Source organism: Penicillium verhagenii, assembly GCF_028828195.1.
Source record: "Penicillium verhagenii strain IBT 33310 chromosome Unknown utg000006l_segment0_segment0, whole genome shotgun sequence".
Taxonomy (NCBI): domain Eukaryota; kingdom Fungi; phylum Ascomycota; class Eurotiomycetes; order Eurotiales; family Aspergillaceae; genus Penicillium; species Penicillium verhagenii.
Genome location: NW_026643170.1, coordinates 1888371 through 1911609, shown reverse-complemented (window position 1 = coordinate 1911609; position 23239 = coordinate 1888371). Strand labels below are relative to the sequence as shown.

At 45.1% G+C, this 23239-nt stretch overlaps 6 protein-coding genes across 6 annotated transcripts; 2 read left to right on the top strand and 4 right to left on the bottom strand.

The window, feature by feature from the left end:
* Positions 1 to 5615: 5615 nt before the first annotated feature.
* Positions 5616 to 7096, top strand: egl2 (putative endoglucanase; the record flags this gene model as incomplete). The annotated part of the gene is made up of 5 exons (XM_057165518.1): positions 5616 to 5703; positions 5764 to 5975; positions 6032 to 6096; positions 6156 to 6253; positions 6306 to 7096. The coding sequence occupies 5 exons, from the start codon at positions 5616 to 5618 to the stop codon at positions 7094 to 7096; spliced, it is 1254 nt and encodes a 417-aa protein (XP_057021117.1).
* Positions 7097 to 8006: 910 nt separating this feature from the next.
* On the bottom strand, positions 8007 to 10796 carry N7466_006120 (uncharacterized protein; the record flags this gene model as incomplete). The annotated part of the gene is made up of 1 exon (XM_057165517.1): positions 8007 to 10796. The coding sequence occupies one exon, from the start codon at positions 10794 to 10796 to the stop codon at positions 8007 to 8009; it is 2790 nt and encodes a 929-aa protein (XP_057021116.1).
* Positions 10797 to 11931: 1135 nt separating this feature from the next.
* Positions 11932 to 13373, bottom strand: N7466_006119 (uncharacterized protein; the record flags this gene model as incomplete). Its single annotated transcript, XM_057165516.1, has 3 exons — positions 11932 to 12278; positions 12343 to 13053; positions 13121 to 13373. The coding sequence occupies 3 exons, from the start codon at positions 13371 to 13373 to the stop codon at positions 11932 to 11934; spliced, it is 1311 nt and encodes a 436-aa protein (XP_057021115.1).
* A 2050-nt stretch (positions 13374 to 15423) lies between these two features.
* N7466_006118 (uncharacterized protein) lies at positions 15424 to 15877 on the bottom strand (the record flags this gene model as incomplete). The annotated part of the gene is made up of 2 exons (XM_057165515.1): positions 15424 to 15554; positions 15607 to 15877. The coding sequence occupies 2 exons, from the start codon at positions 15875 to 15877 to the stop codon at positions 15424 to 15426; spliced, it is 402 nt and encodes a 133-aa protein (XP_057021114.1).
* A 1208-nt stretch (positions 15878 to 17085) lies between these two features.
* Positions 17086 to 17283, top strand: N7466_006117 (uncharacterized protein; the record flags this gene model as incomplete). Its single annotated transcript, XM_057165514.1, has 1 exon — positions 17086 to 17283. One exon carries the CDS (start codon positions 17086 to 17088, stop codon positions 17281 to 17283), a length of 198 nt encoding a protein of 65 aa, XP_057021113.1.
* Positions 17284 to 19638: 2355 nt separating this feature from the next.
* On the bottom strand, positions 19639 to 23185 carry N7466_006116 (uncharacterized protein; the record flags this gene model as incomplete). Its single annotated transcript, XM_057165513.1, has 4 exons — positions 19639 to 21807; positions 21869 to 22578; positions 22621 to 22960; positions 23018 to 23185. The coding sequence occupies 4 exons, from the start codon at positions 23183 to 23185 to the stop codon at positions 19639 to 19641; spliced, it is 3387 nt and encodes a 1128-aa protein (XP_057021112.1).
* Positions 23186 to 23239: the final 54 nt, after the last annotated feature.

The following is a 23239-nucleotide window of genomic DNA, read 5'->3' as shown; positions in this document are numbered from 1 at the left end:
AAAAAGGTTATTGATCGACAAACTAGTCCATAAACGGTATGAGGCGAAACAACCGGATATGGATATCCGCCAAGTAAACCAAAGCGTCTGACGTATTAGTCTCGATAACTGTCTCCAAGTGTCCAGTACCAAATGGAAATAAATGGCCCCAATTTCTACCTCTAATACAACGTCTAGTACTTGACTTCTAGGCTACTGGTAAATCGGAAGTATTGATTGGTAGCAAGGTAAACTTATACAACATTTTGAACTAATGAATGATAAATATAACATTTTCTTATCCGGAATCAATAATAAAACCACCCAAAAACACCAAATGGAGGGTAGTCTAGAAGAACTGAACTCAAATATGCAAAGAAGGAAGACATTGTAGGGTAAGCCCGTATAAAGAATATCGGAGCCACACATGCAAGTGAGGACAGAAACAAAACATAGTTTGACAAGAAGCATGAGTCAAAAAGAGAACCCACAAGCACACAAAGGACACAAAGGACACGGAGGAAATGATCATCAAATAACAGACTACTAGTACCGACAGATGAACCGAATCCAACAGGAAGTAAGCTGTAAATCTGTTTCTTTCGGGCTCTGCAGCGGCCGCCCCATCAGAATCCAGAAATCTACTTCCAGTGCATCGCCAGGTACCTCTCCATTCCTAACTCAGACCGACCTCGTATAATCCAGGATGTGAGTTTCCTGGCGCGTGGTGGTCATACCAACTCTTCCGTTGACGAACGGCGTCCAAATTTCGATATCGGCATCATGGGAGTTGATATACGCGGCGATGAGGACCACGACTCCGGTTTAGTGATTCGAGTTACTGTACCACCAGCGGGCGTATGTACTATATAAATGTATATTGATGCTACGCGTAGCTTTAGTAGATCCTTTGAATGGGATTCCTCGGCTAGCAGTCAGCAGCGGGGGCGCGGTCTTGGTTACGGTAAATGCAAGATTGCTCTTGTACAGCATGACGGTTCTTTCAAAGACATCATTTACGGGGGCCGATAACCGCCACCCTACTGCCATAACCCAATTTCAATTTCCAATTTCACCGTCCTGTTTCCCGCGCGTATTGTACTTATCATATGCAGGAAATCTTAAGGGATTTGGTCTAAATACGGTCACTCTTAGAATAGACTTGAGAATAGACTTGAGAATAGGCTTGAGAAGGGACTTGAGAAGGGACTTGAGAATGGATTGATTATAGAGTTCAAGGATTCAAAATAGAAGGAAGTACAGGGATTCAACGTATAATGGAGTTTAAGAATTCCGTATGTAATGGAGTTCAAAAACAAATATGAATTTGGAATTACTCATAATTTACTTTCTGCCGGTCGGAAAGTTGAAATTGGGTTATGGCAGTAGGGTGGCGGGTATCGGCCGCCGTACATCATTACTGTTGGAATCACATGACTACTATGCTGTTTCTACCGGATGTCTCCGGTTCTGCGTGTGTTCACCGCCTGGCGTGCTTCCTTTTAGATAGCAGGCTCGTCTCTCTAGTTCTTCTCTTACTCACCACACTCAAGAATACAGACCATAGTCATTCCACTGCTTATTTGCTTCGCTTCTTCTGTTATTTAAACAAAGATCATCGATTCGGGGGCTCTAGACAAACTGTGGCCGGAAGCGCTTACAACCGCGGCATATGTCTTTAATCGCTTAAAACCCCAATGTTCAAGAATCCAAGGGTCATACGTGTATAAATTCATATTAATGCTACGTATATCCTTAGCACTGACAAAACTAAGTCCTTTATAGCGGAAAATATTGAATGCTTTATCAGTACATAAGATATACATCAGAGAAATTATAAAATCGCGCATGTCCTTAGTAAATCCTTTATTAAAACCAAGGGCTGTAGGTACATGAATGTATATTAATGCCGCGCGTATCCTTAGAAAATTCTTGATAGTCAAAAATTGACTGGTTTATCGGTACATAGGACGTATATCTCAAATACATAAATTCGCGCATATCCTTAGTAAATCCTTAATTAAACTCATGGTCTGTAGGTACACAAATGTATATTAATGCTGCGCGTATCCTTAGTAAATTCTTGATAGTTGAAATACATGTATTGATTGGTTTATCGGTACATAAGATATACATCTTAAATACATAAAATCGCGCATATCCTTAGTAAATCATTGATTAAAACCAAGATTCATATGTATTTGAATGTATATTAATGCTGCGCGTATCCTTAGTAAATTCTTGATAGTTGATTTGAATATTGACTGGTTTATCAGTACATAAGATATACATCCTAAATACATAAATTTGCGCATATCCTTAGTAAATCCTTAATTAGAACCATGGTTTGTAAGTATTTGAATGTATATTAATGCTGCGCGTATCCTTAGTAAATTCTTGATAGTTAATTTGAATATTGACTGGTTTATCAGTACATAAGATATACATCCTGAATACATAAATTCGCGCATATCCTTAGTAAATCCTTAATTTTAACCATGGTTTGTATGTATATTAGTGTATATTAATGCTGCGCATATCCTTAGTAAGTTGTTGATAGTTGAAATATTGATGAGTTTATCGGTACATAGGATGTACATCTCAAATACATAAATTCGCGCATATCCTTAGTAAATCCTTTATTGAAACCAAGATTCATATGTATATGATTGTATATTAATGCTGCGCGTATCCTTACTAAATCCTTTATAATTGAAAAGGCTTATCGGTATGTCCGCCAGTAGCTGGTTAATGGATTCCGACAGGCTGACCTCTAATACAAGAGAGGGCCATGGTACAGGTGCTCCGCCCGGCGGCCGGAAACCCTCTAGAGAAAAACAAGCCGTCTGCCTTCTTGCTACACACGCGCCAGTCCGACCGTCCAGCTCCTCCAAGCCATAAATCACGGCTGAGACGGCTTAACCCCATTTGACGAAGATCATCGATAAGCCACCCTTCATTGTTCAAATTCACAATTGATCTTCCCAAGATATTGTTATAGCATAATCTTATACAAGGCCTCATGCTCGCAGTGTATAATTGTTGATCACATCCCTTTTGGAACGTCCGGATTCTCATTGAGCGCCAAAGCAAAGCTTGTCAGGAATCTGCCGCACCAGAAGGCATTGCGAAGTGGGATGATCATTTAACAGAAGCTTGTCCTTGAGTACGCTGAGGTGCACATGTGGTCACAGAGCTGGTCGAGGGAGCGGGGTTATGTAGTCAAGGGTATGGACGGTCAGAAGGGTTATAGGGTCGATCATAAGGTCCATAATCCTGAGCTTGGAAAATCCATCAGATATCTGGAAGCAGGGGATTTGTAAGAACAAGCCTAGAAGAACAAAAGATCATTGTAAAATCAGGAGAGTGGGTACATACCTGTATACTAGGCCTATATTGGGTAGATAGTGTGGAATTTTGTAAAACTTCATGCCATTAAAGGCAGTTAGGCTCCAAGGCTGACTCGAGGCCGAAGACATATGCATTAACAGGGTTCGGGACGGGAGGCGGGGCGGCTCCACTTGAATACCAAGGTTCATGGTCACAGCATGATCACGATTCACATCTCTCCCAAAATAGAATGCGGGAGTTGGAACTTTATGTAGTAGCACTTGAGTAGTAGAGTTAGTATTTGGAGAGTATGTGTGTAGTATCGACCTCGGGATGGGTGTAAAAATTATTGAATGTATTCATTCAAGGGCCCCACATATATTTGTTAACACAGGTATACAATCCAAACGATCCAATAAACTTACTCTTCCTCAAAGAACACACAAGATCATCTTTAAAAAAAAAGAAAATCCGACGAAAGCTGAATTCGAACCCGGGTTGTATTGGTAACTACCGAGGTACGTTCTGAAAGCGTCATATGCATCAGTCGAGAAATCAATACTCCACCATTTTCTTATTTTACCCCACGATGGATTGTCGGATTGAGCTCAAATAAAGCGGAAATTCAAATTCAACATGGTCAATTATATAAAAATGGCAAACATCAAGCCCAGAGGGACCCCCCCCTCTGGCGGGTGCACGCCGCGGGGGGAGATCTGCTCTGGGGGATGTTTCCCTGTGTAACCGACACCTTCCCCCAAGGTCCAGACGGCTAACCTCTTGGGGGGAATTGTGCACATGTGGGAGGGCTTTGCCACTCGACCACACGGATGCCGGTGAATGAAAGAACAGCTGAATTGTTCCTTTTGACCCCAGATTTTTGAATTTTGTTAGTATTTTCTTTAGTACTAGTAACCCTCTGTGACGTATTCATTTCAGGACATTGTTAGGTTCATTATTAGCTAATTCTTCAACTCTAACTACAGCATTCCCCCTAGAAAGGGTTCGCGCGCGCCTATTAATTCTCTAATATTCTCCAACCTCTTCAGGCAGTCCAGGCTAAATAGTACTAGTATATAATTTTAAATTTTATCAATATGAAACACCGAGATGGCACTTGATAAACACCAGAGTAAAATTGCCTTTGAGGGTGCAAGAAGGCAAAGATTTCATTCCTCTGGTTTGTTCTTTCCATGTTTCATTCCAAGTTCCTTTCTGTCTATTCTCTGTAGTTTTGACATTCTGGTTTGGTTCACTCACTGGGCAGTTAAGTTAGTTGGTTATATTGTTCTAGGCTGACCAATCAGGATACGACAATTGGTCTATGTCCCATGTTCGTCACATTTCTGCAAGATGCAGGTAGTGCGGAGGGCGCTCCGACTAAAAAAGCCACTGCAGAACCTTTCTACCGTGTTTCATCTCCAAAAACTGCCAGCACTCCATATCGGCATAACTTTAATTCCAAGGGTGGACCTAACTTTGCGGGGTTGCAGAATGATGAGTTCGTCAGGTCGAATCTCGAATGTTAGCAACTACCAGTAGTAGAACCACACCTCAGTCGTTGTGAAATTGATGACCAGAAAAGATTCTTACTTTCAAGGATGCGTTATGGTCTATGGGTAGACTTGAGAAAGTTCCGTCAGTCTGATTAGTTCTGCCCCATGGATGTGCTGGTCACTCTGGCTTTGACCTGCTTTTACCCAGGAAGGGGTGCGGAGTGGCATGAACACCCCGCAAATTATCCAAGGCTGCAAAGGAAAGTGTGGGTGTCAAGAGAGGGTTCCCCGTTGGACTTCCTATTACAGCTACCAAGTTACCTGTTTCGGTCAGGGAATTCCTCCATGACGTCCATTCTTTGTGTTTGAACTTGTTTTCTCTCGCGCTACCAACCCCTTAATACCGATGTTCCCCCCAGCTAATCTCGGGTGTCTAGCCTCTCACGGGACCATTCTGCCATGTCCCAAGTGCCGTGTCCGATTTAGCTATTGTCAATATGCAGGGCCCGTTCTATCCCATGCCAGCGGGTTTTGTGATGGTCCCTTCACAGTTATTTGGTCACACTCGGTGGACGGTCCGAGAAACCCAATTCAAATGTCACATTTTGCAGTGCTGCTCCAGCTGAAACAGTTCTCTTTCTCTAGTTGAAAAAAGCCGACACGGCTGCGTCGCCGCGGAGGAAGAGGGCATATTTGAAAGTCCCAACGCTTGGGCTTATTCCTTCGGTGATATAAATTGCTACGAGACGACCCCTTTCAAGAGAATCAAAAACCACAAGCTACAGGCATCCAGATCCAAGATCCATCATCATGAGATACGCTCTGCTACTCGCAGCCAGCGCTGCTTTGGCGCTCGCAGGGCCCCAAGGCCACTCCAAGCGGGCCTCGTCCTTCGTTTGTATGTGGAAGCCCACCAGCACCGAGCCTAAATTGAGCCTACATTGACCGTTTCTTGTAGGGTTTGGCGCAAGCGAGTCCGGAGGAGAGTTTGGCAGTGGAGATATTCCAGGTGCACTGGGAACCGACTACATTTGGCCGGATACTTCGACTATTCAAACGCTACGTAACGCGGGTATGAATATCTTTCGAGTGCCGTTCTTGATGGAGAGATTGGTTCCCGGTACCTTGACCTCGGCTTTAAATGAGACCTATTTCGAAGGTCTGCAGAGTGTACGTTGTCCTCGTCTCAAATATACATACTATCACCCTTGCTGATAGGTTTCCAGACGGTCGAGTTCATCACGTCCACCGGCGCGTACGCTATTGTTGATCCACACAACTATGGACGATAGTCAGTCAATGCCTTTTTTTCTATTTTCCAACTGGCGGACATACTGACTGGTGAACTAGCTATGGCGATATAATCACCTCCACGAGTGACTTTGCTGCATTTTGGACCACCGTGTCAACTCAGTTTGCATCGAATAGCAAGGTCATCTTCGACACGAGTAAGTCTCATCATTTTACAGCCCTCGTTTCTCTATTCACTGACCCCTGCAGACAACGAGTTCAATACGGAGGACCAAACACTGGTACTGGACCTTAACCAGGCAGCCATTAACGCCATCCGAGCTGCTGGTGCCACCTCGCAATACATTTTCGTGGAAGGAAACTCGTGGAGTGGCGCCTGGACATGGACTTCAGTCAATACCAATCTGGTTAGTTTGACGGACCCCAATAACAAGATCGTCTACGAGATGCACCAGTATCTCGACTCGGATGGGTCCGGCACTTCAGACGTATGCGTCAACACGACTATCGGTCAGAACCGTGTTGAATCAGCGACAGAATGGCTACAAAGCAACGGGAAACTTGGTTTCTTGGGCGAGTTTGCCGGTGGTGCTAACTCAGTCTGTGAGAGCGCCGTGACTGGAATGTTGACCTACTTGCAAGACAACAGTGATGTCTGGCTCGGAGCATCCTGGTGGGCTGCAGGGCCTTGGTGGGGTGACTATATCTTTTCCATGGAGCCGCCCTCCGGAACTGGATATACTTACTATATTGATATCTTGTCTGCCTACTTCCCCTCCAGTTCAGGCAGTTCAGGCAGCTCTACAACCGCTTCCACGACCACATCCTCCACATCGACATCTTCTAAATCGACAACTACTACAACAGCCACGACCACCAAGGCTACGACCACCTCAACCACTACTAGCACAGGATCTACCAGCACTGCGGCCGCATCTCACTATGCACAGTGTGGCGGCATTGGCTGGACAGGGGCAACAACATGTGCCAGTCCGTATACTTGTCAAGTGCAGAATGCGTACTATTCCCAATGTCTATGAGCCTGAAGTATGGATCCAGCTCCCAGAACACAGAAATTTGAATATAACAACTCTTGATCGGTCATTGAATTTGTATACGTAAACATTGCTGAGGGAGCAATTTTGAAACGACACAGTGAAAGTCTGTACATGTTATTACATCCCGATATCTCTATTTAAACGGCATCTTCAGATCCTCATTTATCCGGTCAAAATTCCACAAAAGTTTCAAAGTGGCAATCCTCTCTCCCCTCAAAGCTCCTCGCCAGATCTCACGTATGGGCTCAGACTCTTTATCCAAACGGGTAAGGAATTCACCCAGTGTTTGAGAATAACTCATAAGCCAGATTTTCCGTGTCATATACGGCCATCGCAAGTAAGCCCACAGAGTCAAGGGAAACAAGAGAATTTGAGAAATCGCAACCCCAACAAAAGCCCCATCTATTGTTCCCCAGCCCCCGTAGCCTGCCTTCCAACCAATAACAAATAACATTTCACAGATCGGAAGAACAAAGCAACTGCAAACAAACCCAAGGAAAACCGACAAGAATCCGCTTGACTCGTGCATGTATTTGGGTTTGGTGCTTTGGGCATTCTGCTCTTGCTGGATGAATATTTTTGCAGATAGCCGAAGACCCCAGTCACCAAGGGGGAAGGCTCCAAACCATATTCCGATCAGGATAAGGTTGGTCAAAATGTCAGTGGGTGCCAGGATCCCTGCTGCGACTCGCGAAATATCGGAAACATCCTGGCTGATCAGTCCCTGAAACAATCCTAGTCTAGCCAGGCATAGTAAGAGATGAAAAAAGGACGGAATGACCGTAAATGCGTCTCGGAAACCCAATAACTCTTCTTTCGTCAGCAAATGCTTTCGATTGATATACTCAACACGGGAAGTTGGGGGTGCTAAGGAGATGTTAACTTTAAGAACTCAGCGCATATCTGGCGATGGTAACCTACTGCAATGTAAAGTGATACTAATTGGCCAATCCAAATCCCCGTGGCTGTTAATATCTACGGTAGACATTGAGGGCACTAGATACCGGGAGGAAAATTGTCTGATCTTCTCATCATTGGCCTTTCCGGGTTGCAAAACCGAAATAGAAGAAAAGTGTGTCGCATGCAGCTCGCCTGACCGCTGGTCCCTATGGAACCGACGCCAATAGTTGGGCTCTTCATTGTAGACTGACTTGAGCTCGAGGCAACATCCTGCAACCCATTTGCCATCGAAGTGCGTCTCTCCCCATCTCGATCCGTCATTTTCCCACGCGAGCGTACGAGTATCAATGATTAAAATGGCATTTCCACTCATCGCAGCAGGTGAAACAGAGTGAAAGTGGATAATCCATGTTTGTCCTTTGTGAACCAATCTCAACCAGGGCGTATTTTCCTTTACTGGCGGAATCAGTATCAAAAGGGGATTGTTTGGTTTCTGTGGAAACTGGAAGGTTATTTGATCTTTCTCCCGAGATGTGAATTTGCCAAGATATTGCTGTTTCAAAGGATAGGTAGGACCAAAAGCAAAATCTTCCGCAGCCCTTTGGAGCCATTTATCTGGTCCTCCTTCACAGTCTTTCAACGGAATGGGATCGCCCTTGAAAATATGTCTTTTGATGGTATCGTCATCGGCTAATAGAAGCCTTTTGCAAGGAGTGAAAAGTAGTGACAAGGGAACATCGGAAAATCCCCAAATAATGGCCTTGAATCTCTCATCAGAATCAATCTTCAGGACATCATCTGGTGACATCTGCAGGGACATTGCGAATATGTACATCAGGTCATCATGTCTTGTGCATGATCTCCGAAGTAACTCATTCCAGACCGATATGAAAGGCTTTGAGCTTGCGAAGAGACTCCGAGGATGGGAATCTTTCGTATTAGAAAGTCGAGATGTGGTCTTCTGGATTGAAGAAAAGGCAGAATATTTTGGCGCATCATCCCAGTCTAGAGGAAAAAACCAGGTTTGATGAATCAAACGCTGTAAGTCATGAGAGAGCCATCGCTCAATCATACTCGAAAATGACGTTTCTGAATAGGGATCGATTACAGAGGCAGATGTGATTTGCTCCAGAGTACGTCCATTCCGACGGGTAAAATGGCTCCAATCTCTCGATTCAAGGAGTATATCTCGAGGATTGAAAAATCCATTCTTGACTTTCACATAGCATAGTGAGCCCTGGCCCTCTTTGTATGTCCAAGCTCTAGTTGCCCAGTTGCTACCTTGAAATAAAGCTAGAATCTCTGGCATCCTATATGTATCAAGCCTCAGATTCTGGATTTCTTTGTCCAATATCATGACTTGCATCGCACCTGCGAATACAGCCGATATTTGGCAGATTGCAGAAGTCCGAAGCTCTTGAGGGTCAGAAACATGACCGCGCAGGACGGATACGTTGGGAATACACAAGATATCCAGCCAGAATAAATCATAAGGCGTGTTCCTCGAGTAAACTCCTGGTATACTCCCTGGCAACAGAGTTTCCCGTCTGTTCAAAGCCAAATGTGACATAGTCTCCCCACGATGATTGGGAAGTTGGCAAAGGCTTTCAACAATGGAATCTAACTGGCATTGCCAGATGCCATTGTCTTGACTGTTTCCTAAGCCGTCCGACCAGACGTGAGAGACCGCAACATATCTGCTATCCACTTTTGCGGGAACGATTCTCAACCGTGAACAACCACCTTGATGGTTTTTCTCAAATTTGAGCAGTGGAATTTTATCATCCTTAAGGATATTCACCACATCTTGGACTGGAATCATCATTTTGGAGCAACTGCAACCCTTGAGAGCGTGTTTTGGTTCAAAGTCAACTCTATCTTGCAGCGGTGCGACTTTTGTCGGATTGGGGGATTGCGTAACAGCTTGTGGGGGTTCATATGGAATTGCAAACAATTTAGCTGCCGTACAGATCATACCCTTGCAGTTCGTATGGTCAAGCTGAGGAGAACGAGAGCGCTTAATCTGGCACATGTAGTAAAGGGTCAAATAACCAGCACTTCTCGCAGTGACCCGGATAATCGAAGGACACCATCCGTTTTTTATAAAACGGTCGATGATGAGTAGTAGTGAGCCCTGTACCCCAGCCCTTATGTCTGACTTGTTGTTCATGTTTTCCGACGAGGCGGGGTATGGCCACTTCACATGGCGATACGGGCTCTGCACAGGATTGTTGTAAATCAATTCCCTTCCGGTATTTCTGGGAAAACGAATTTTTTCCTGTTCGTCCATTATAAGAGCAATCAAAGCATCGCATAGAATCAGCGCAGACAAGGCGACTTCGGGAACGGGGCTGAAGTTTCCACCTGGAAGACTTTCAAGTCTCAGGACCTCTGACCTTGTCTCCCCTAAGAGGTTGGGAAAAGTTTTCCCCTCGTCACTATCTTCATCGAAGTAGAGGCGGTGCCGTTCATTTTCATCAAAAAGGCTATCAGCGACCATACGGAGGCAGACGAACCGGCCAACATGGCCTTTAATGTTCTTGGAGAACTTCTCGATATCAAGATCTGCGTTCAAATATTTGGCTAAGACTCCGAAGAAAAACCGGTGCTGGATATGAAAGGCAATTTTGGTCGGAGACGAAAAAGTGTGAGCCTCCCTCCCTGCTTCTGCGACACTTTTCTCAATATCGCCTGGTTGGATCACCTCGTAAAGCATGCCATCTAGGAGAGGAACATTCACCGTGTTCGGTTTTGAATGGGTGGGCTGTGGTACAAAGTCCATCATGCGAAGGCTCCAAGCCGATGACTGTTTTTAGAAATCCAGGCGAAATCTAGAGAGAAACATTTGAACATACAGAGAGATTAGAACAAGAATCAAAACAGTGAATTGAATGATAATAAACAGACACAGGATGCCTAGCATCAACTGCGGGGTAAAGGGGCTGATAATGAGGCTGTATCAAGCCATACACCACCTCAACCGCCCTTGCAGTGTGATTGTGCCAAATGAAGTGCATGAAGTCCTCGCCAAAACATTATTAGTTAGTGGCCTAGTTAACTAACTAGTTCCAATACTTTTGCTTACCAATCCGTTCTTCTAAGTTAGTTAGTCATACATAAATATTGCAGAAATGAAGGTTATTTGTGTTCCGGTATTTCGTACAAACTCGTCTCTATTGGATACATGGGCTCGGTTTGGACTCTCGGAGAAAACGAGTACGTAACTCAACCAACCGGGTTGGACATTCGCTGCCCAAATTTACCAAGCACACGTGCAAACACCTTCTGTGAGATTGTGACTGGGCGCAGCCCCCACTTACAGGGATAAAATGCAAATTAATTCCAAGGCGGTCGGCAGCAGGAACTGCCCAGCCGTCCCGAGACACTATTCCAATCGGGCGAATAAGCGCAGCATTTGGCATGAAGAGGGGAAATAGAGCTGGAGCGTGATGAAAACTACTCTCTTTTTAGGCAGAGCTGGGCAGCTTTGCCGTGTGTTGGTACTCTGTATGCAGTAGTGGATTGAATTTGTGGGGGCCGTGAGCGAAGGTTTCTCCATTCCATGGTTGAATTTGGGGGCCGAACCTTAGATTGATCATTGGCCCATTGCCGAAGCCTATCAGATACCGCTAGTCCTAATTGGGACCATATACAAGATTCACGATCAGATGATAGATAATAGAAATCGCGTAAAGGACCTAGCTTTGTTCTATACATTAGTATGAGAATCATATAAGATCAACATACTACACGCGCAAACATGGTGTTGCCTCTTTGAGTTACCACTCGTACCTTCCACGTCATATCAATCAAGTCACCACCCAGTTTTCCTCTATGATTCTACAGTTGTGAAAATTAGAGATACCTCATATCCGAAAACATCTGTTCATTGATCATAATGTCATGAGATGACAGCTCTATTTCTCAGCCTCTGTGGAGTCACAATTGTCATATTTAGGGGGAGGAGGCAGGCTGTCCATACGTGTACCCCATCTGTTAGGAGCCATAACGCGATCTCGAGCGTTCCTCCAAAATTCAAAATCAGGCTCTTGAATGCGCATTGATCCTGGGAAGAATACAGGAACAAGAGATACTCCAACTCCGGGATATAACTCCTCTGCAGTCTTCAGGGCATCTGCTACACGAAGTCCGCGGATCACCTCTCCCTTTTCTCGAATATGAATGCCAAGTGCACCTGCGCTTCGTGGTCTTGCGGCGCAGGTAATATTATGGATACTTCCCAGTGCTCCAACTCCAAGAATATCTGTGTTAACCAGCGTCAGCATATATTCCCGGAAAAGAGACGAAATTCTAAATAAAGGACTTACACCAAGTATCTATCTTTAGTCCTGTCGCTAGAACAAGAAGAATCATCCAATTCAAGGTCAAGAACGATGTACCCAGTCTTGTTAATCGAGATGCTGGTGCAGTTCTTGTCCCGCGAGCCAAAATATCGAGATCCAAACCAACGTTCTTTTTACCTAGAATAACCATGGCAAAACGGCTGCCATTTCCCTCTGTGAGTGTGACGGTCGGGCCGCCTTTCCGTGGGCAAGCCCATTTTTCGCGTCTCCACTGAGGAAGTGAACTTTCTGCCAGGGCAAGAATGATGCCATAGCTTGTAATCAAAAAGGTCCCCCATTCGTTATTGACTATCCACGGAATGGCCGCAATCAGCAATTGAACGACAATCACCACGAATCCTGAGATCCAAATCATGTCTCTTGTGGGCAACCCATGGACAACCTTTTCGTCATCTACTACTTCATAGACCGCTATTCGAAGCGCTTCCCATGGTCTGGATGGTGGTTCAACTTTTGACTCCAACCCCATCGTGGATCTCCAGAAAGACGGATGCCAGGTCTCCCAGCTTCCTGTCATTTGGTGAGGTGCTTCGCCTTTCATATCTTCATCCAGTCTATCACTGGTATCTCGAAGCAGCCTGCTAAGAACCCATGAAGTGGTTGTCCGACTATGGCCACTCCCAGCAGGGATAACTAATGTGTTTGCGTTCTCTGCCGGCGGCATCAATTTTCCATCTGTTAATCTTTCATTAGATAATAGTCTTGTTTTGGTTCAACGAGCGAGTCTCGGAAATGAATTTACCACCGACAGCTGCGAGTAAAGCCTTTACAGCATAGGCGACCCAACCAAATGAAAATGCCATCGGGGTGATCTGCCGTCCCGCAAGCTGGGCCACTGCCTGTTGGATGACTTCAGGGCCGAGTAGCAGCAGAATAGAGAATATGTCTCCTGGATTCACCCATTGTGCGGCGAAATAATCAGCGGTACTTGTCGGGTTGATGATGTTCACCGATCGGGTACTGTGGATTAACCCCGCCAAAATTATTGGGGCCATGATTAGAATGGGGAGGTAACGACGCCTGCACATTTGTGAGCTCTGAGTTCCTGTTAAACTTAAAAATATTTCGGAGGATTGGTACGGAGATCATGTTAGTATGGGCTTGGTTACCTATTTATGCAACTTGAGGTGAAGAGTGAGCAAGGTTTGCCTAGTTGGTAAGATTGGATCGAGGCTAACTCCTCGTAAGATCAAAAAAGGCTGAGAGGAAGCGCGCGGGCTGTGAAACGGTCTGCCCAGGTGAGTTCACGTTAACTTAATTTTGCAGATTGATCCCGGGGTCTTAGTAAGATAGGCTGCGCTGCTTACTTCAATTTTCTGTGGCTCAATTTTTGAGCTGGGGAATAAGCCTTGGCTGTCTCATCGAGGGGGAGCAGCTCGTATTTGTGATGGTTACGGAACACCCGTGCGGGTGGGTTGTCAATTCTCAGGAGACTTGTAATTGATGTTTTGCAGAAGTAGCAGCAGATACTATATACGGAGAGATTCTGCCAACGAAATCCAGCAGATAGCTCATAAAATTATCTGCCATTCCATTTTTCGAATTGAAAGTGACAAAGCTGGGTATTGAAGAATTTTGTTTACAACCGGACGATTTCTTACCACTGTGTAATATACGATCCCCAAGCGAGAGTTCAAAGTGGGCGTGTGGGGAAAGACACACAAGCAAAGTCAAGACTACAATATCAGGCTTAACACCAGATCAAAGTACAAATATTATTCAGGCGTCCACAGAACATTAAAAGACTTGGCAGAATCCGGACGTGAATGTATTAGCCATACACCTGGAACCTATCAAATTTTGATAGCTAATTAGTAGTAAAGAAAACAGGTAGAATCAAAAGCAAAGGTCAAGAAGGAAGAAATAGGACAAAAAAGCACTAGAGGGACAAGAGAGTATAGATATATGGGACATCAAAAAGACACAGCAATGATCACAGAACAGTGTGAACAATTTCTTCAAAGTCGTCGCTAGTAAGCACCAAGTCATTCTCATTTGGTCCTGGTGGCCGATTGTACAGGGGCTTCAAACGGAAAGATCATAGGCGCATTATCAACTCTGGGGGAACCCGCGACACCACTCAAGGTGACATCGACTTCGTGATGACAATAGATCTGCTGGATAGGTGCAGCTTGTGGAGAAAAGGCGTTGACATGCTGGTTTTGACGTAGAGTCGATGAATGCCCGTGTAAGAGGGCGAGGGGAGTTTAGCGGCGTCAGGCGCCAAAGCTCAAATTCGACTTTCGTTTTCTTTATGCTGATAACCAAAACCATCTTGACCTCGCCCCCGGAGTTGTTAAACCACCAACGGGCGTCTTCGCGGAGCCGGGAAAGCGATTCCGAGACACCCGTCTCAATTACCAGTGTCGGCCAGCCTGTTGCAAGCGAGGGATGGAGGCCATTCCGTATACCCCACAGTTGCGCTTGTCCTCTGACTTGTGGACTCGGTGAATGCAGCCTTTAATCATTAGCTGTTTTTGAAAAAAAGAAAAAGAAAAAAAGAATGGAACCAATGTAGATATTGATTGAGATACATACCCATATACCCGAGCAGTTGGGCGGGTTTGTCGCCTTAAGCGCCCCCTTTGCCTCAACAACCAATACATTGAGGCACAAAGCCTCGCTTTCTCTGTACCAGACACTATAGTCTGGTCCGCCATTCAAGATGACCTTTGTCAGATCTAAGGGGATCTGGGAGAAACAAATGGTAATGAGGAGGAGAGAAAGAGGAGAAGAAACAGCCATGATGGTATTCTTCTACTGAGCGGGATGGAGGGGAAAGGAAGGAGAGATAAGCTCTCAATTCTCTACTAAGCTACCAACTATTACTAACCCTAGCCCTCACGCACAAAAGCAACACGCGCTGGAGCATCTAGGAGTAGACCATGTGACCCATTGGGTCATACGGTTCACTTTCTCCTAACACAAAGCCTCGCTTTCTCCATACCAGACGCTATAGTCCGGTCAGCCACTCAGAATGACCTTCTTGTGGTTTAGAACCACTAGGCCAACTTGATAGTTCCGTTCACACTACACGCTTAAAGGCTATGCATTTTTCAGGTCTCGGGTCGCCGCCTCATACGCTTGAAGAATGACTGCATCTATAATCCAGTGTGCGCTGGCCTCGTTGATTTTCGAATTGCCACTAGCCTTTTTGATTAGGCTAAGAGTGTGTACTATATTGAATTAGCTAAATTTCTCTTCTGATCCATATCTTGGATTATATACCAAGATGGGAAGGGAGGGGGAGTGGCTGTATAGCTTCCATCTCAGTATCCTCGACATCAAGTTCGAGGCAGAGGGATTGTTGGACATCTTGCACACTTAAAGTAATAATGGCAATTGTGGTGTATTTGGTTTCCTTAGCGTCAACTTGATCTGTTGCTTCTTGTAGTTGACGGCGGTCAATACTATTCCCCAGAAAATTTCGCACAGCGCGTTTCAGTTCTTCATAGCCATTCCGGCAACGCTTCGCAACGACCTCTTTAGCGTCTTCCATATTGATTGATTGTCTACTGGAAGGTTAGCGGGCCGAATCCAGGTTCCACAAAAGGATCGACGAACAAACTTGCGATTGGTCAAAATCGATTCGCTCCGCGGTATACGGTATATATACGGCGGGCGATACCCGCCACCGTAGGCTACTGCCATAAGTTAGTCGCGAATGATTAGAACATCAGCATGTTCACTTTGCCGCCCGACACGGGTCCCTTACCTTTGTGTGATTTCCTCGTTTGCATCATTTTCATGACTTCTTGGCGCATTGCAGGTGAAACATCAACCAATTGGGAGATCGAAATTGTAATCGTGGTGTCATTGATGTCAGCGGAAGGAATACAGCCGCTGCTCAGGGAAAGGAAAGAACGGAGAGAGAATAGCAACTGGATTGGCTATGGACAATCTCTCTTGGGGGGATAGAGAGAAGAAGGGAAAAGGAAAGAAGGAAGGAAGGAAGCACTAGAATCTAGATATACCTAGAGGGGGTCACCTGACCCCTCTCTAACAATAGGATGGTGGATGGATACGAACATTCTGAATGTAGCTTTATGAGATACTAATGTACCATGCACCCTGAGAAACCAGATGTCCTAACAGAAAATAGGCCTGAGAATAGACTTGAGAAGGGACTTGAGAATGGATTGATTATAGAATTATAGAGTTTAAGGATTCAACGTATGATAGAGTTCAAGGATTCCGTACTATATAATGAATCTAGTGCTGTATATAATGGAGTTCAAAAATAAATATGAATTTAGAATTACTTGTAATTTACTTTCTGCCGGTCAGAAAGTTGAAATTGGGTTATTTATTGAAGAACGAAGATCTGATTGGAGACCGGCTTGATATCAAACAAATTCTCAATTGTTAGAGAGGGGTCAGGTGACCCCCTCTAGGTATATCTAGATTCTAGTGCTTCCTTCCTTCCTTCCTTCCTTTTCCCTTCTTCTCTCTATCCCCCCAAGAGAGATTGTCCATAGCCAATCCAGTTGCTATTCTCTCTCCGTTCTTTCCTTTCCCTGGGCAGCGGCTGTATTCCTTCCGCTGCCACCTATCTTGAACCCCCTCCCCTATCTTTGAAAGCCCCCTTGACTCAGCTTTTATGTCTATTCTATTCGCTGACAGCATTGACAGCGCTTTTTAGCAAACCAAGATACACCCACTACTGAACCCTCGTCGCTCATAACCAACATCCCTAAGGGATACATAATGCGAAGGCTTACAACTTTCAAACAGTTAGAGGCTGACATTCGGAATGTCCTCGCCGTGCTACATAGCAACGAGGAGGACGGAAATCAGTACCTTCTTCTGCTCGGACTCTCGCCTGAGAAGATCCAAAATATCGATAAGCACCACCTTTTCGGCGCAGACTGTCGGTTCAATGGGAGGGCATCGCCGGACTCTTGAAAGTCGTTCCGTCTTTTTCCCATGAAGCGATAACGGATCAAACCACCAGATCCATTAATATACACCTTGTCGTAATAGGAATTCAATCACGCGATCAGATGTGGGTGATAACAACAACCTATAAGCCCACGACCAGCAAAGGCAAACAGGCAGATCAAGCCTTTCTTCCACCGCCAACTTTTCGGTGTTTCGATGAACGAACAACAGACGGGTTCAAGGAGTTTCAATTTTGGGTGGAACCCGTCCCGCCACCGGCGAAACTTGGACATTCCTCAAAATCAGCAATGACTCCAAGGTAAGTTCAAGCCATATCAGCCAAGACATGCACTCATATATGTGTTAGTAGACAGAACACCCGGTTGCGGACCGTGATGGCCATCTAGAGAGGCCATTTGGCCTTCTTGTTTGGATGTTCAAGAGGGCTGCTGCTCTCTCCCCTACACATTCCAAAGAGACCTCTGCCGAAACAGATGATGAGGGGGGCCCATGCCCAATGAATCTTGAATTACCGGAGTGAGAAAGGAGCAGTGTACCCCCACTGTACCTCTCCCCGACCTTAGCTCGTTATTAACTTTACCACAACTGAATTATTTATACATGGGGCTCCAAAAGTCTGTGCCCACTTTCTATTTTACCCGCAAAACGACATGAATTTGGATCAATTCAGTAGTAGATATCTCAGTAAAATGCACACAAAGCCTTTTTCCTAAATAAGCTAAGTCTAGATAAGACTTGAATTATCTAATATTTCTACTAGGAATATTAAGATATTCCTTTCTTATAGAGATGTCAAGCTTGGAAAGTATAGGTCATGAAAGTGGACAGATTTTGTAAGACGACTGGCCTGCACACATCCCCATAGTAAGGTAACCAAGGTTCTAAACTTTTGTCTCCAAAATGTCACCTCTAATTTCCAGGGTCTATTTCGAAACAGGAAAGAAAAACTTGAATCAAATTCCTAGTCATAGAAATTGACCTCTGAACACTTATTTAAAGTTTCAATATTTTATAAATTATCTTTCGTGTATGAAGTTCTTGAGATACTTCCAATCAAAGTGGGTGAGTTTTATTATGGTAGACATGGGAGTAAATTGAAGTGGTAAAGACTTTTGGAACCCTATGTATTGATTGAAGAGGGGAACGCCCGTAGGCTAGCACGTCGCTGACGAGTCAGAGATATGCGGGTCGATCTCGCTGGCCAAACCACACCAAAGCGCAGGGCAACCGAATACTAAATCATGAGGAGCACCCGTACAGGTCAGATGAGAGAGGGGAAGATGTGTTTGTATTCCTAAGTGTCACCAATATACCTTATTACTCTGCACTGCCAGTTGTTACCACTGTGGCGTTTGAAACTGGAACCTGGAAGATTGAGAAGGATCCAATGAAAGAGGGAGGGGGGGAATCAAATTGTTAGAAAGATCCGAAGATTGTGAAAGGGGAAAATTTCCTGAAGGGGGTTTGATTGGTTTTCTGATATGGGTAATTTGTATGTGTCCCGGATTGATGGCCTGGAGTGCTTATTATTATCATGTCATCATTAGTTCTTAGTTCTAGCCCGGGGAGAGGAATTTCCCTCCTTCTTCCTTCTTCAACCCTAATATTATCCGTTTCGTCTGTGTTCCGTTTTCTCCATCGTTTTCTTGGCTCAAATCAATTGTTCCGAGTTGTCCTTGTGTGTTTGTTGTTCTTTCACTGCCCCCTTCACTGTAGCGTATTACATTCGATGGTAGGGGACTATAGTAATTTGCGGGGAAGTTAAAACCCCTCGGAATACAAACTCTACGAGATTATTTTAACCTGGGGTATTCGGAAAGTATCAGTCTGTGTAATAATTGATCCATGTTATTTTTCTTCATCGTACGTTACCTGATCGACAGGCTTCTACCCTGCTGAATAGAGCTCGCTCAAACATTGTAACAGCACTCTCAGTTTTATATCTGGCAAGTCATGCACCAATTCTCTACTGAATTGCTGAGAACACTGTTTGCTTTAAGCGTGTTTTTACCGAATTCAATTCGGTCTAGATTGGAGTGACACCAGTTTACAATCAAAGTACAAAAGAAAATTAAGTCCTGCTAAGTCTAATGCCGTAGTTAGATTCATTCCCGGAGAGCAAGGATCTCCTGCGGCCCTCCACCTGTAAAACAGTTGATCAAGCTTTACAGACCGGGCTTCAAAACTCTTTATCAAGTATTAGTTGCGTCACTCGTGTGGGTACTACTTCGTATAACGTAAGGCTTAGATACCTCTGCTTACAGAAGAGGGGTCTGTAAGGGTGTGCATGATTAAATTCATGTCGTAATGTGAAGAGAAGAGCGTAAGGGAATTGATTCAAGCCAACGTAAAAATGGATCAAAATTCAGAGAGTGGACAGCGCTTTGAGAAAGAGAGAAATAATACACGACCAGATGTGCAGCCGATTGCCACGGTTGTTGAGAATATAGCAATACGGAAAGAAAAAGGGGGTCGATGCTCGGCAGGCAACCATAGAAGGTTGACTCCATTATAGGTTATCCAGGAAAGGTCATAACTCAAGCCATACCTATAGTGCTGTGGCAGAGAGGCTGAAGAATGGGGCGAAGACGTGATAGAGACAGCGGAACCTATATTGAATGTGCCAGGTGTCGTATGCAGATGATTGAGATTGACTTCATCAAATTGAAGGAAGTAAGGAGAATCGGCGTGAAGTGTTGTTAAGCACTGGCCGGTGGTAGGATCCCAGATCTTGACTGTTTTATCTATTGACGCTGATGCAAGTCGGCTTTGCGACCAGGCAAGCGAATTGACTGACTTGCTATGCCCCTTAAGGGTTAATATGCACTGGCCAGTGGCCGGATCCCAGATCCTGACAGTGTCATCATCTGACCCTGATGCAAGTCGGCCTCCATCTTGCGACCAGATTATCACGTTAAGCGAGTCGCTATGCCCCTTAAGGATTGATTCACATTGGCCAGTAGCTGGGTCCCATATCCTGATTGTATTATCATCTGACGCTGATGCAAGCCGGCTTTGCGACCAGGCAAGCGACTCGACTGACTGGCTATGCCCCTTGAGGATCAATATACACTGCCCGGTGGTAGGATCCCAGATCCTGATGGTCTTATCTGTTGACGCTGATGCGAGTCGGCCTCCATCTTGCGACCAGGCAGTCGACCTAACCCAGTCGCTATGCCCCTTGAGGGTTGTTTCACATTGGCCAGTAGCTGGGTCCCAGATCCTGATGGTCTTATCATATGACGCTGATGCGAGTTGGCTTCCGTCTTGCGACCAGGTAATTGAGGTAACCGGGCTGCTATGCCCATTTAATTCATACTGGGCAATAGCCGGATCCCATATCCTGATTGAATAATCATATGACGCTGATATAAGTTGGCTTCCATCTTGCGACCAGATGATTGAGGTGACCCCGCCACTATGCCCCTTAAGGGTGACTATGCACTGGCCTGTGTCTGAATCCCAGATCCTAACTGTCCTATCTTCTGACCCTGATGCAAGTCGGCTTCCATCTTGTGACCAAGCAATTGAGATAACAAGGTTGCTATGCCCCTCTAGGATTGATTTGCACTGCCCGGTGGCAGGATCCCAGATCCTAACTGTGCAATCATCTGACCCTGATATAAGCCGGCCTCCATCTTGCGACCAGGCAATCGACCTGACCCAGTTGCTATGCCCCTTGAGGGTTGTTTCACAATGGCCAGTAGCTGAATCCCAGATCCTGATGGTCTTATCTGTTGACGCTGATGCAAGTCGGCTTTGCGACCAGGCAAGCGAATTGACTGACTTGCTATGCCCCTTAAGGGTTAATATGCACTGGCCAGTGGCCGGATCCCAGATCCTAACTGTGCAATCATCTGACCCTGATGCAAGTCGGCCTCCATCTTGCGACCAGACAATCACGTTAAGCGAGTCGCTGTGCCCCTTAAGGATTGATTCACATTGGCCAGTAGCTGGGTCCCATATCCTGATTGTATTATCATCTGACGCTGATGCAAGCCGGCTTTGCGACCAGGCAAGCGACTCGACTGACTGGCTATGCCCCTTGAGAATCAATATACACTGCCCGGTGGTAGGATCCCAGATCCTAACTGTGCTATCACTTGACCCTGATGCGAGTCGGCCTCCATCTTGCGACCAGACAATTGAGTTGATCCAGTCGCTATGCCCCTCGAGGGTTGTTTCGCAATGGCCGGTAGCCACATCCCAGATCCTGAGTGTCTTATCGCCAGAAGCTGATATAAGGCGGGTTCCATCTGGTAGCCAGGTAATCGAGGTGACTGCGCCACTATGCCCCTCGAAGATTTGAAGGCATGGGCTCCAATCTTTCTCCATCACTGGCTCATTCAAAACCCAATCTGGTTTCTCCTTTTCATAACATGTCCTCATAATACTATGCATTGGACTTAAGATAAGGGACGAGCAGTATACTTGAAGGGGGCTGGTTTCGATTGCTAGCCTGTGATATCGAATAAATCGGGAGGCGTCTTGAACTTGATGTATAAGGGGAGTTGGTTCGTTCTTTCCCTATTATAGTAGTTCAGATATAAGAAGTAGAGATAGTTTTAGTATATAAGTAGTTACTCACCCGAAGTAAGCCCTCTAGCTTTAGCATAGCTGTTATGCCTTCAGACATGCTTCCTAAGATACTCAGGGCTTTAAGCCAGTGAAGGTATTTCTTTTGTAGAAAATCGCTAACAAGCCCCCCTTCATTAACATGAAAAAGTATTTCTTTATGGCATCCACTATAACCAAGATGGTCAACCCAATAGACACACGCATATTTCACAGCTGCTAATGGGTTCGGATGAGGTGGTATAACTTTCTCAATCGAGAATCCAGGAAACTTGATTTGAAAGATGTCGTGTCGAAGTGTCTTGAGCATGGCTTGTAGAGAGCGAGAGAAGATTGTATGGTGTTCAGCTTCTATACCTCTAGGGAAAACCCCATTTTGCATATCTCTAAGAAGAAATTCCTTTGCAGACTGATGGACGAAAATGATAGTGTCTTCGTGGATAGTCAAGAATGAGCCACAAACCGTAATAATCTCTGCTAGGGCTTTAGAGTCATCAAAGACATCATTAGGTAGCTCAACAAGAGAAGCTAGCTCGTCAAATGTGATAGGCCGATACACAATAGCCATAATAGCTAGTATTCGCTTGCATAGCTTAGCATCTTCCGAGTTGTGAACCTGATCGATCATCCGATCGTACAAGGTATTTAATCCAGGGGGTAATGCTTGTAGCTTCTTAAGAGCGTGCCTCCGCGATATTCTATTGAGCTCTTGACAGACCAAGGCTACCTAAAGGAAAGTGCCTTGCGAGTTGGATGACAAGTAACGGTAGATCATATCACGAGTCTCAATGCTGTAATTTTTAACTTTCGCCAGAGAGTGAACCTTGTGTTGAATGAATTTGCTCATAGCTTCAGATACAGACGCTTTATTTAGCTCTAATGAGATCAGAGCGGTCTGGGTAGTATTAAGACGCTCTTCGATATTAGGCCAGTTGCGGCTTGAGACAATCCACTTTATCTGTGGGTAAGCAGCTGATAACTGAGTAATCAAGTCGAGAAGGGAGAGTAGGCCTGTTGTGTATTCGTCTAGCGCGTCGATAATCAAATAGGTGCTCTGTAAGGTTGGGTCGTTTAGAATATTTGTGAAGATCCCTAAGAGGGCATTCTATGTGTTTGTATCCTCAAACAATGCTTTGCCTGCCTTGTCATACTGGCTCTGTACATAGGAGAGAAGAGATGGCTGCTTCTCGACAAGTAAATATATTAAGCCATGGAGAACAGCTGTGGCGTTATTGATTCGGACGTCGGTAGCTTGGCAAAAAAAGAACAATATATTCGTGTTATCCCCAAACAATCTTGTTGACTCCTCGATGATACCGCAGAGAAGCATTGTCTTGCCTTTGCCGGGATCACCTCTGATCCAGAGGAGACAGTTGCTCTTGTT